General features: G+C 39.0%; 2 protein-coding genes across 2 annotated transcripts; one reads left to right on the top strand and one right to left on the bottom strand.

Moving 5' to 3' along the window:
• Positions 1 to 35: 35 nt before the first annotated feature.
• Positions 36 to 5,834, bottom strand: LOC139948979 (GTP-binding protein 10-like). The gene is made up of 9 exons (XM_071947363.1): positions 5,697 to 5,834; positions 4,633 to 4,829; positions 3,821 to 3,912; positions 3,288 to 3,432; positions 2,700 to 2,773; positions 2,515 to 2,567; positions 1,901 to 2,086; positions 1,036 to 1,153; positions 36 to 631 (listed from the first exon to the last, which is right to left on the bottom strand). Exons 1-9 carry the CDS (start codon positions 5,727 to 5,729, stop codon positions 444 to 446), a joined length of 1,086 nt encoding a protein of 361 aa, XP_071803464.1. The 5' UTR covers positions 5,730 to 5,834; the 3' UTR covers positions 36 to 443.
• A 696-nt stretch (positions 5,835 to 6,530) lies between these two features.
• Positions 6,531 to 13,120, top strand: LOC139948817 (uncharacterized). Its single transcript, XM_071947154.1, has 3 exons — positions 6,531 to 6,721; positions 8,659 to 8,916; positions 9,901 to 13,120. Exons 1-3 carry the CDS (start codon positions 6,655 to 6,657, stop codon positions 11,439 to 11,441), a joined length of 1,866 nt encoding a protein of 621 aa, XP_071803255.1. The 5' UTR covers positions 6,531 to 6,654; the 3' UTR covers positions 11,442 to 13,120.
• The last annotated feature ends 196 nt before the right edge of the window (positions 13,121 to 13,316 follow it).

Below are 13,316 nucleotides of genomic sequence, written 5' to 3'. Positions count from 1 at the left end.
ATATACTTAAGCAGAAAATATTGCTTACAAATTAGTCTGGTAAGCGTAATTTTGTTGTGCTTAGCTACTCTTTGTGCTTAAACAGCTCTATGAAATTGGGCCATGCATTGATACATGCCTGCGTAATAACAGTGTTGGATGTATTCCCTTAATTTGTTGCAGAGTTGCAGAGATTTGCACTTTCTTTGAGTTTATACAACAAAGGTCATTCACAGTGACCTTTTATGTCAAAGGTCATCCACATGCAGAGCTTTCCTTGAAATTCTCTCTAGATGGAATGATAACAAATTGAGACGTTTTGCCCTCGCAAGAAGAGGTCACATCCTAAGAGGTCACTCTGGGTCAAAGTTCACCTATAAGAGTTGCATTCCATGATTTGATCATCAGTTATGGTACAATGTCTGGGTTGAGAGGTCAATAGCCTGACCCTTGGGGTTCAAAGGTCACCTATTATTAGCCTGCTCCTTTATGTCCTGTTGGTGTTCTCTCTGATGGATCTCGTCGATGGTGGAGCGGATTCTATCTTTAAGTAGGTCGATGCTGTGACCCTCTTGGGCTGATACTGGGATAATATCTTCAAACTGGATCATTGATGCTGGTCTTAATTCCTCAGAGATACTTGAATAGTCGCCTAGATACAGCAAAACAGGTTGATTAGTAGGGATTCGATTTCTCTGGTTTAACCGGAAATCTTTTAACCCCCCAATATAATTAAGATCAAATTCAGAAAAACATGAAGATTAAACCATAAAGAATGCCACAAAAACATGAAGGTAAAACATAGGCTTTAAGAATGCCTCAGATTTCAGAGTAGGGCTATAAAAACCTAAGATAAATGTATGTAAGCAGGCTTCACGCTCGCAGGTTTTGCGCTAACAGTTCACGTTTTACAGCTTATTGCATCCCTGATTAGTCAAGATACAGTAGTTAGCGCATTGTTTCTCCTGTAATTCTTTGATTTGACAGGTTTGAGTTGTGCCTTTAAATACAACCCAACAACAGTATCGCTGATGCATCTATAAATTACCCACTTACTTTCTTGAAGTAACTTTCTTGTTTCCTGCAGACATTCCTCAGCTCCTTCAATGTCCATCTTATTGAGAGCAAGTATGGCTGGCTTTCTTGTCAATTCAGGCTTGTATAGCTCTAGCTCCTTCAAAGTAGAAAGAGGGATTTAATCTTTGAGATTTAAAAACAAGTATAAAAGGGTGATCCCTCTGCTTCTGCTTTCCAGGTTGTATTGTAAACTTTGTTGTGATCCATGGCTACACGGCAGTTACAGGTAGAATGGCTTCAGACTGGCACCCCTGATTTAAGATTTTGTTAAAATAAGGAGACTGCAAACATAGGGCTAGATTGCTCAGTTGGTAGAGCCCGGGCACTTTAATCCGGAGGTAATAGGTCAAGTCCTGCTGTAGTTGATTCAGGCCTTGAATTTCGCTCCTGAAGGGTCACAGCAATTTTCCTCTGTAAGGGCCACTTCTATGAGAAAATTGTAAATTTGTTTTGGAACTTTGCACCACAGCAAAAGCACAGGGCACTACCGTACGTCAATTACTGTGGGCGCCTTGGATTATTTTGAGGCCTGCTGATTTTTCTTTGTTAAACACAAACTAAAAGTATACAAAATTAGAAGGTGTTAACTGTTGACGATGTCTGGAGTCAACAGTGTAATACGTGCATGTAACAGTAAGGTTAGAGATATAAATTGGAAGTTTTTGGGAGCAGAGAGAAGGAATAATTGGTGGAAGGGCTTAGAATGTTGTCCAGACAGAGGGAATGTGACCAATACAGGAAGGGTTTGGAGCAGGCAGGGAGGGGCAAGGTTTGGTGATTTAGTGGTTTTATGATCAAGTTTGGAGTGGCCGGGAGGGGCAGTGTTCGACAATTTATTTCTTACCTTGTTTAGAAGCATAATAGTTTCAAATGAACTCCTGAATGGGTTCCGGTCGGACAACTGAAACCCATGAACATCCACCATAAATAGAAGTAGTTTAGTCCTCTCTACATGACGCAGAAATGTGTGTCCCATACCGTAGTTCATATGAGCCCCTTCAATCAGACCGGGTAGGTCGGCCAAACTTATCTGTAGAAAGATATCATAAACCAGGGTCAAATGTCATAGAGCTGCTTTTTAAAAAAAAAAGCAGAAAATATTGCTTAACAATGTTTTGCTTAGAAGAAATGAGCAGGATACCAGTCACAAATTGTACATGTGTCTTGGTAGTTTGGCTGGTAGCCTAATTCTGGTGAGCATAATTTTTGTTTGCTTAGCTACTTTTTGTGCTCTTTGGAATAGGGCCCAGGTTGGCTTAGTTGTTCCTTTTCCTGCCTTTCACCCCTGTGGACCCCGGTTTGAATCCCACCTCAGACTGGACCCTTGCATGTGGATTTGGTTTTTAGTGTCTACCTGATTGCGCGAGTATTGGGGTTTTCCTCCCACATCTAAAATTGAACTTTTATTTTCTTGTTTCCTATTCATCCTGTTTTTATCCTGTTATTTAGAATACTTGCCTGTCTTTGATCAGGATATTCAACGATTCCAACTTGTGGTCTAATAGTCGTAACTGCAGTAAAATACAAGAGCAAATAATCATTTCAGAAACATTAAACAACAGCATGTATGCAATATACCGGTTCATAAACTGAACTTGTGTGAATTTTAAGAAACCATAACAAACTATTTATTTGAATCTTACATGGGTAGCTGGCAATCTTTGGTTGACTTCTCGACAGCGCCTTCAGTAGAGTAGACTTTCCAGCATTTGGGAAACTGCAAATTCAAATGATAAAAACAAATAGACTGTTTTAGTACTGTCCACCTCAAAAACACACATCTGCAGGAATCTATTTGGCTATTTAACTTGTACACTCAATTGTTGAATTAATTTCATTATGTGTTTCCAAGTCATTCCAAAACACAAGACTTTACATGTTTAGACAAACCTAATAAACCAAGACTCAATCAGTATATAAAATAATCACAAACACAAACAAATCACAATCACAGAAATCATGAACAACAACGACATCTATACTTGTACTGCAAAATTCAAGTCTCTTCTCAAAACTTATCTTATGTCACAGGTTTTCAATGACTAATTTTGTTGTGTCTGTTTTTCTTTGTGTTGTGTTTTGTTTTTGTTTTGTTTTTGGTTTTACTGTGCCTTGAACACCCAGCAGGGTGGATATGTGCGCATTACAAGTCTTATTATTATTATTATTATTATTATTATTATTATTATTATTATTATTATTATTATTATTATTATTGTAATGGGACGTACCCGACAAGTCCCACATCAGCGATGAGCTTCAGAATTAACTTGATGTTTCCTCCTTGCCCCTTTTCACCAGACCATTTGTTGTCATGGCAACCCCCTAGTCCCCCTTTAGCGACAAGAACCTTGGGTCCTTCAGTGTCAAGGTCACCTGATAACAAACAAAATCAGAATTCAAATCATTGATACAGATTATTTTAAACCACCAGTCTTGAACAGCACACAGTACTCTCGGCTTGATGGTTGCACATATCTAATAGGCCTATATAGGTCCATGTTTTCTACAGTTGTTTTTCCATTTTTGTTGTTGTCTCTGTCTGTTTATTCTATTCAAATGTGTGATCAAGGGTATTTCTGGGTTTGCGTGCCTGTTCAGTGTTTCCCTTTTGCACCACAATGTTTTGCAATAAAGGTGATAAACTAAACATGTTTTTACACTTTCAACAAGACATTTCTTCTTGCATTTGAAGTATGTTCAGCACATGAGGGTTACCAAAAAGTCTCATTTTTGAGACTTTCTATAAAAGATTGGGACTTACCTAAGACATGTCTATCGTCTGTCGCTACACACACACCAAGGGGGACTTTTATAATAACATCATTTCCTTTGCTGCCTTGCAACGCTCGGACCCTAACAAAATGAAACCATTTATACAGTTATTATTTGTTTTATTTAAAGGCAGTAGACACATTGGTAATAACTCAAAATAATTATAGCATAAAACCTGACTTGGTAAGGTGTAATGGAGAGAGGTTGATGGTATAAAACATTGTGAGAAACGGCTCCCTCTGGAGTGACTTAGTTTTCGAGAAGGAAGTAATTTTCCAGGAATTTGATTTCGAGACCTCAGATTTAGAATATGAGGTCTCGAAATCAAGCATCTGAGAGCACACAACTTCATGTGACAAGGGTGTTTTTTTCTTTCATAGTTATCTCGCAACTTCGACGACCAATTGAGCTCAAATTTTCACAGGTTTTTTATTTTATGCATATGTTGAGATACACCAAGTGAGAAGACTGGTCATTGACAATTACCAATAGTGTCCAGTGTCCACCTTTGATGTTCCTATGAAAAACATAACTTTAAAAAACAACATAAGTTGTGATCATTACCCAACAAAAGTCGAAATCTAAGCATTTTGTATCAAATGATACATTTTTTTCAACATTCAAAATGTCAGCCGAGACAGAATTAAATTAAAAAACCAGCTGGGCTCAGCTTCACGAAGTCCTAAAGATTCATCTTAAGATCTGCTATACCGTAGTGATTTTTCATTTTGGCATCACACTTTGTAATTAAGATTGATACACAGTTAAATTTAAAATCCTACTAATCCAGATATTTCTTACCGACTATTTTCTCCGATTCCAGCCACATGTCTTCTCTTCATCTTCAGATCCTTCATAGAAATATTCTTATTTGCTTTCACAAAAACATCACCTCCATTTCCCCCCTTGCCACCATAAGCTGGGTGACCTTGACCCCCGGCACCACCCTTGACATGAATCCGAACTTGATCAATAAAGTTGCTTCTCCATCTTCCAGCCTAAGTAAGATTGAACAAAATATATTACCATAGAGTAAGGACAGAGACTTACTAAGCAGCTAATTGCTATTAGTAAATGTAGGCGATAGCTCAGTTGGTAGAGATTGAAGGTTCACTTAACTTTTTTTGTTTTCAGATCAAAAATTGAATTAATACTCCTTAAACAGTAACAGGTGATATCGTCCAGGCTTATTAATTGGCAAGAGGATTAGGCTGCACTGATTATGATTATCTGGGTCTAGTCGTGAAGTTTTTCCATTAAATTTATGTATATTACAGAACACACATATTTCTAGTATATCTATGGTTTATTGGCCATTTTTGAGGTATTTAAAACTTGTTGGCGGCGTGTTGGCGGCGCTCTGGGCTTGTTGTAGGTTTTGTCGGCTTGTTGTCGGCGTTGTCGGCTTGTTGTCGGCTTTTAGTAGGACCGCATTTTTAGAATTATTTGCTGGAGTTTTCCGGTAGCTTTCTGGTAGCTTTCCGGTGTTTTCCGGTAGTTTTCAGATGTTTTCCGGTGTTTTCCGGTAGTTTTCCGGTGTTTTCAGGTAGTTTTCCGGTGTTTTCCGACAATTTCCGGTATTTTCTGGTATATAGTGTCACCGATGATAACGTAACCCTCCTCCCGACTGCCGCAAGGCCTGAGTGTTACGACATTCTCTCGAGCGGCAAACAACCATCTAGACGAGCTGTCGAAATTATACGTGTTGGACCAGGTTGTCGTTTGCCGCTCGAGAGAATCTCCCCCTGTTACGACGTAACCCTCCGCCCGCTCCGATCCGGCTTCGCCGTCGGCGTCGCGACGAGTCGGCAGTTCAGAATATGAGGTAATAAAGGACCGTAATAAACAGGACAAAATGCACATACCTTTCTTAAAAGAACTGCTGTGGTTAGAACCATAATTCTTCGAAACTTGTTCAACAATTTAAATATGACACCACCGACAGTCTGACTCAGTGTTGTGTGAGTTTATCGCACGCTCACCGTTTTTCCATGGGCGCTGCCATTTTGAAGTTTACTTAATGTGAACGACAGAGGGCGTAAATTGATCTCTATAAAATAGGGGGGTGGGGGGGGGGGGTAGGGCGTGTTTTACATACACCTGTCACAGATGTTTAAAAACACTAATATTATTCAAAAGTACTAAAGAAAAAAAATCAAATTTGCTGACAACTAGACTGTTTTTTCTGATCGTTTGTTTTGTGTGTGGCGGATATTTTATGCTATTTATATTTTTTTCTTCTTGTAAAAATGAAAAATAGACACCCTGGGAGCATGCTGGAGGTAATAAGGTTAGTCAATAGAAGGGCCTTTTATAGTTGCTGCTCACAAAAGGCCTTTTGAGCAAAAATAACCATAAAAGCCTTACATCGAGGCAGTAGGCCCCTATATTAAGGTAAACCCATTTGAGGTTGGATCGAACTCTGCTCATCATGTCTAAGATTGTGAATTAACGCCCCCCCCCCCCACAACAGGACAAGGCGGGTAATACAAAGTAATAAATCGTGAATAACTATACGAAAAACTTCAAAGGGACAATGAGAAAAAAGAATCTATAAGTATACGGTTAGAAATTAGCACAAATCATATTTAATCGTGACTTCCCTTTAATGGTACTGGGTACCGGCGGTAGCCATCGAAACGCCCTCACCCCATAAAAATGGCATAGTCTCATTATGTTAAGTGAGGAGATAATATACCATGGGTAAATGGCGGAAGACGAAACATTGGTGACATTATTAGTGTTGGCCTTGGTAATAACGCAACATTCATCACAACTGTCATGCTGTAGTGGTTTTACCTGAGTGAGTTTACCTTTGTGAACATGGATAGTCATATGGACACAGATGGTGGAAGGTTCCATGGAAATATCAACCCACATGTACCGAAAGGTAAGGGAAATACGGTAGTGTTATATTATAGAATGAGGCCACGCCAAGGCCAAGGTTACTCGACGTTCATCGTGCGTTCCAAAAATTGGGAATATTTTTTATTATACCTCCCGGCGTCCAAACGGAAGATTACTGAATTAATGGGACCCTCCGAGCCACGCTTTGGGACCCATGCTTCTATAGTAGGCTAATAGTTGTAAAAAACATGGAGGATAGGTTCTATGTAGTTTTTTAAAAGATGTATTTAAATGTAAACATGGTGTACACGTTAATAATGCAGACTCGCGGGTTTCGTAATCGAGTCTTGGTTTTGACACTGCTCGTCTATGAAAGAATTATGTTTTCAAGTTAATTTTGTGATTTGTAAGCGTTTGAGTGTAATCTCCTTATTATATTATAATATATTTTTACCGTTGGCAGGGGTCTTGTTTTACACATCTCTAGATGGCGTTTGTTATACTTTTGTATAAATAACCTTCTTGACAATGACAGCCACTGTCGAACTAAGTGTTTGTCTAAAAATTCAAAATAAAGAAATAAACAACGTAGCGCAATTTTGTGATGACAGAGATAACATGCTAGGTCCGAATTTCCGAACTTCCGGTGTGAACTAAATTGAGATTAAAAAAATAACAGCCATTTTTATGGACTCAAGCTTTCAGTTGATCATGAGGAAGTTGATCAAATGTTTTGCGCAACCCCCCAACCCACCCCCCCCCCCCAAAAAAAAAAAACAACAACAACAAAAACAAAAAAACAAAAAAAACGAAACAAAAACAAAAACATAACCGCCAATTAATTCACTAGTATCTCATTTCACCATCTCTGATAATTATTTTAGGCCTAAGTATTTAAACCGAGAACTGTGTTTTTGTTTCAGCGACAACCTTTCTCTTTTCATAATTATTAATTTCGACCCAAAAGGCTGTCGCCTCTCCCCATCCAATTTTGTTTTGATTATTGATCTCAATGGTCAATTATATTAGAGACTCAATGATTTTGATGCCGTTTATAAAAGTAACAAAAGTCGTATTTTGTTATAAACGTGAAAGGCCGCCAGGCTTACGCAATATTATATGGTGCGTTTGATTAGCTTCCCTGGGTCGACCCTGGGTTCGAATAGCTTTGACGTCATTCCAGGGGCTCACCGGGTCAGCCCCCAGTGCCCTGCTTGTGGAGTGGGTCATATGGGGATATGACGTCACCATGAGAGGGCGAGTGTGATCGTTCGATTAGCTTATGTCAGAGGGTCACCCGAGTGAGCACCGCGGGGTCGACCCAGGGAAGCTAATCTAACGCACTCTTTGTTGTAATAATTGTTCCCTTTTAGGGTATTTAGTTTTCTCTCCTTATATTATGTTGTCCTTCTGTATTAAGTTTTTAATATTTTTATCTACTTTTTGAAGTTTTGTGACCTTTTATCATCTTCCTGTAATTTTGTTATGATTTTAGCTTCTCGTTTTGTTTGTATAGTTTTTTTAATGATTGTCAGTTGCTGAGGTTTTATGACGTTAAAGGGCGAGGTGCGGGCAACCTCTCACCTCTAGTATTTGTTTGTTCATGTTACTTAACTTAGTTTTTCGTATGAGTAATTAATTTTTTAATTTTTTTTGCTCCTTGTGATTTTGTTAAATTTTAACTAAATAATTTCTTCATTGTGTTTTTGTTTAACTGTAGTTTCATACTTAGTGTTTCTTTTTACAAAAATGTATTTTTTTTTAAATATTGGTTTATTGTGGTGAAGGAAATAATTGACTCGGAAGGCGTTTATCCATCACATGGATCCATGCAGCTAGACTCTGCTCTAGAATTGCAAAGGCCATGGGTTATCCCACCCGAGTAATATGCCTGTGTTTTTTCACAAGTAAGTACTGAGTACACAGCGCTAACAAACATCAATATGGACATAACCACAATTTTTGTTTTCCCTCCATCAGGCGTAGACGTTCTGGATAATAAAACCATTGAAAAAGTGGCAAGAAAAGTTGGGAAACGTTTGTTGGATCTGGCCGAACAACTTCAAGCTAAAATTGTCGTCAAAGATGTATCTGACTCCCTGGATGACCCTATCCCAAGTTTTGGTCAGGCTTTGCAGACGCTTGACGCATGGAGGCAGACATTCAACCGATTGAACCTTGTGGAGACCTTGTGGAAAGCTGCCCTAGCGGTCGGTATCGACCTTTCACAAGAACTTGGTAAGATCATATCAAAGACGAAACAATTGTGTAAACTTCAGAAACTATTTTTATGAGTTCTCAATTCTGCAAATTCGAGTCCGAGTTTGATTCTAGTCAAGAGTCATTTGGGTCGAGTTTGATTATAAATACAACTCCAAAGTCCTTTGGGTCGAGTTTGATTCAAGGTCCCGATAACGTTGGGTCGAGTTTGATTCTAAGTCCCGAGTCCCAAGGGTCGAGTTTGATTCCAAGTCCAAATAACTTTGGGTCGAGTTCGATTCCAATAAGACCCGAGTTCCAAAGGTCGAGTTTTGATCCCAAGTCCCGATCACTTTGGGGCAAATTTGAATTCAAGTCCCGAGTCATTTAGGCTGAGTCTGTGTCCTTTAAACAAGTCCAAAAGGAGACATGAGTGTAACGTTAAAACAATTCAAAGTTTGAAGAAAATTAACCGAAACCTGGTGTATATATTATTTGTTTTAATAAATTGAAACAAAAAGTTTATGGGATTGGAGGCATTTACGGTCTTTACATTCATCATTTTATAAAAAAGAAATGTCAACAAAAACAACAATACATTGTCACTATTATTTCTTTTGTGGTTGAAATGTTATTAACCCAGATAAACCGAGTCCTGATCCTGAATTTTGAGTCCGACTCCCTTAGTCTGAGGTATTGACCACCGTGACTCCATTCTGAGTACGAATATCGTGATTCGTTGTAGACCCTTATCACGGTGCAGCCATCTTGAATTCTCCCATTGATATCAATGTAACCAAACCGAGGCTGGAAGAACATAGTCTGGTTCCTGTTTGCAAAATAATTATTAGCATTCATATCGATACGAGGAACATGACCAAGATGGAGGCAGCATGATAAAGGTCTATCTACGAATCACGATACCCTCGAACAATAATCGCGCATATATACAAACAATATTTTGACTGGTTACAATACAATATTTTGACTGGTTGTGATTATTTTCGCTTTTACACTTTACAGAACCATTGCAGCAAAACCCTCTCTGCCCGTGTGGTAATAATGAATCTCTGAAGTTCAGGCGTTACTTCGGTTACAGTCCAGATGAGCAGTATCCACTTATTGGTATCTGCTGCGTCCCTTGTGGTCAGGAATGGCTTGAAGATAAATACCTGTTCCATCCAGATCTTAATAATACACGTCCAAGTATTGAGGTGTATGGAACAACCCTCAAGAAACAGCTTAAAGTACCTGTAGAGAAGAGCCCGATATTTCCGGAAAATGGTTTTCGGCGGGAAATCGGACCTTTAGATGTCTTGAAGGTAGGAGACCACATCGCATGGGAACGTCCATACTACATATGGCATCATGCCATAGTATCGGCAGTTAATAAAGTCAGCTCTGGGGTAATCAGTGTGATTCACTGGAATAAGGTAAACTGGGGATGCTGTTTAAAACAAATAATGGAAGAAGAGATATGTTTGGACGATCAAAAGGGTACGCTACATCGCCACGAGTATGGGGAGGAAATGACCAATGCTAACCCAACAGAGCTCGTCATGGCTCGTGCCAAGTGCAGAGTAGGTGATAACGGATACAGTTTTGCAAACGACAACTGCGAATCATTTGCTTCTCATTGTAAAATAGGTGTGGCAGAGAGCTCACAGAAAAAATGGTTTTGTGAAAAGGTAAAAGAAGTGGCAGAACAATCAATTAAGGCAATTACAGGGCATGCATTGGTTCACATTGGGGATATTGCTGGCAATGTGGGAAACTTGGCTGAGTGGGAACTGGTAGAGCAGGTTGCGAATGCACATAGTGAAGTTGGTATCTCGCTCGAAGAGTCTTTGGCTAGACTCTCACTGAACAAAACAGAAGCTTATATCATTATCGCCATGGCAGGTTTCGCATGCGTTTTGGACCTGAGTGAGTCTTATAAACAGAGGAAACAAGATAAGTTGTCCCTGAAAGACTTCGCCCAAATCGTCACACTTAAAGTGTCTGCAGCGTTGGTCGGTGCCGGACTAGCTGTATACTTGGGTCGCGGGGGTGTGGAAGGGCCTGCTGATGGTTGGACGTTCCAATTCCCGGGCTTAGGGATCAGCATAGGAGGGTTTATTGGATGGTTTGTTGGTGATTCAATTAGTAAAACTGCAGTCAAATCAGCTGGTTCCTTCATTGGGCCTCCAATTGGTCGTGCGATCGCCAGGGCAATTGGTGGTACAGACGACAGAGCCGTACGCATCGTGGACCTGATCCCGGGAGACCAAATTGTTGTGTTCGCAAATCTCCTCCATCCGAGACACCATGCTATAGTTGTCTCATGCAATCAAGAAAGCAAGAAAGTCATGGTTATCCATAGTACATACGAGAAAGGTATAGTTGAGGAAGAGGTTGATTTCCGTGATCCCGTGTATAGAGTAATATACAATGACCAGGATTGTTATCCGCCCGACAGAGTTATCACAAGGGCTAGGTCAAAGAGTGTGCATGGTGTTTATGAGTACTCCTTGGTACTAAATAACTGCAAGCACTTCGCCCAATGGTGCAAACTGAAGAAGTAGGACCCTAAGAGTAACTATAAATATATGGGTAAAATCTCTTTTGAAGGAGTGGTGGCTCTGAAAAGAGGCGGTTTGCTCGACGTTTGGAACAGTATACTCTGCTCGTCTTCAGCAGAGTATATACCGTTCGAAACGTCGAGACCAAACCGGCTCTTTTCAGAGCCACCACTCCTTCAAAAGAGATTTTACCCATGGTTGTACCCGCAAGTTTACTATAATATTTATATTTATAGTTACTCTTATTCTCCACACCGTGCAAAGCTTCAAACACCATTTAAGCAGGACCCTATCTAGTTTCATATACTCTATGCTACCAATAATACAGACCGGACATCACCCAAATGCAAATTATATCTCCAAAGAACATCAACTGCTGAGGACTTCACTTTCATACTTTTAGGAATGTGTTTATGAAGGCCTACCGTACGGTAATTTTATGCTTCACTATAGGATATGTATAGTATAAGTTCATTCTTGCATTTTTAGGCTGCAATGTATATTAATATTTGGATGTACCATGTCATTGTTTGTATTGATCTGCCGGTCCAACGTTTGCCACTCGGTGACCATGAAAAACGTTTTAAAGGAAACCTGTGTGCATCCTGATTGGCCCTCAAACAGAGGTACACGCCCCTCTGACTGAATTCAACAAATGAATGTGTTTAGTGGTATCTTTGTTGATGTCTATCATCATTTTTAGATTAAAGTAAAGACAGCGCGGTTTAGTTTTGTGAATGTTGGGGTCGGGGTTGGCACGGTTTGGTTAACTACTTGACCGAGGAAAATTTCTCCCCGGAGATATAATATAACCTCCATTGGTTGGAAGATGCGTTGAAGGAGACTAAGTTGATTCAAAAGAGGACACTGTCGTCATATCGGGGGACAGAATGTCTTGCCTCTGGCACAAAGTGGGTCAGATCAAGGTCAAGATTGTGGTATTTAAAAGTGTGTATAAGTGTATTGCATTCCGTTTTCAGTAAAAACCACAAAGGAAACTGACTGGGTAAATTTTGAAATTATTCCGTTTTCATTACTGGAAACGTATTATATATTATAAAAAAAAATTGTTCTTTTTTTCGAAGATTAATGAGAACTAATTATGATGTATAAACTGTAATTTTAATGCTCGATTTGTGTCGCTGGACCCTCCTAAAAAAAAGCCAATAAATTTAAAAATGTTGCGCTCCCCCCGAAAAATCTTTAAAAGAATTCTTGAGATAACCAGAACACAATAAAGATGGTAAACAATGGCTAGGAGGGCTCATGCCACCTATTCAGCAAAACCAATGATCACGTTTTGTGCTCGATTACGATGTAGTTCCTGTAGTGTGTCTTAATTGTGTTTTGGGATCCCAATATTTTTTTTATTTTTTTTTAGGGGATGCTTCTGTACAAGAGGAAATGTTAAAACTGTGGGAATTTCGAAATAAATATTTCCATGTTATTGTTACTTAAAATGAAAAAAACCTTTAAATTAAAGTTGTGTGTGGAAACACACATACCAGCACGACTAAAATATAGCAGTATTAATTTGCCACAGTTATATTTATCCCAAGTTCTATTTTATATTGCTACTCACTTGTAATATTAAGCAAATTTTATAAATTTTAATAAAAAGTACACTATCGATTTCTACTTCCTTGGTAACTCTACGAACAAGTAATAAACTTTGAACTAACTTTGCAAATAAACAGAAAGCTATCAAAATAAAATGCTGCTTATTTTCATTTTCATTTTTTAAATAATACCCTGTTGTCATTAGATCAAAAATTAGCCTCTTGAAAACCAATCAGATATATTTTCAGTGAACTAAACTTTTCCTTCCAATTTTGGTAGGCCAGCCGTTTGGAATTAACTTTTTGCTAATTACCCTAG

This window comes from Asterias amurensis, chromosome 16 (assembly GCF_032118995.1).
Source record: "Asterias amurensis chromosome 16, ASM3211899v1".
NCBI lineage: Eukaryota > Metazoa > Echinodermata > Asteroidea > Forcipulatida > Asteriidae > Asterias > Asterias amurensis.
The sequence above is the reverse complement of the archived record's forward strand: the minus strand, read 5'-3'. Positions and strand labels throughout refer to the sequence as shown.

What these genes read in the sequence shown, in the direction of transcription:
- LOC139948979 (XM_071947363.1), bottom strand. Translation starts at nt 5,729, where the DNA reads ATGGTTCTAACCACAGCAGTTCTTTTAAGAAAG. An exon ending in CAGCAGTTCTTTTAAGAAAG is followed by an intron (nt 4,830 to 5,696) that starts GTATGTGCATTT and finishes AATCTTACTTAG; the next exon opens with GCTGGAAGATGGAGAAGCAA. An exon ending in AAAGATTGCCAGCTACCCAT is followed by an intron (nt 2,568 to 2,699) that starts GTAAGATTCAAA and finishes ATTTTACTGCAG; the next exon opens with TTACGACTATTAGACCACAA.
- LOC139948817 (XM_071947154.1), top strand. Translation starts at nt 6,655, where the DNA reads ATGGATAGTCATATGGACACAGATGGTGGAAGGTTCCATGGAAATATC. An exon ending in CAACCCACATGTACCGAAAG is followed by an intron (nt 6,722 to 8,658) that starts GTAAGGGAAATA and finishes TCCCTCCATCAG; the next exon opens with GCGTAGACGTTCTGGATAAT. An exon ending in CGACCTTTCACAAGAACTTG is followed by an intron (nt 8,917 to 9,900) that starts GTAAGATCATAT and finishes TACACTTTACAG; the next exon opens with AACCATTGCAGCAAAACCCT.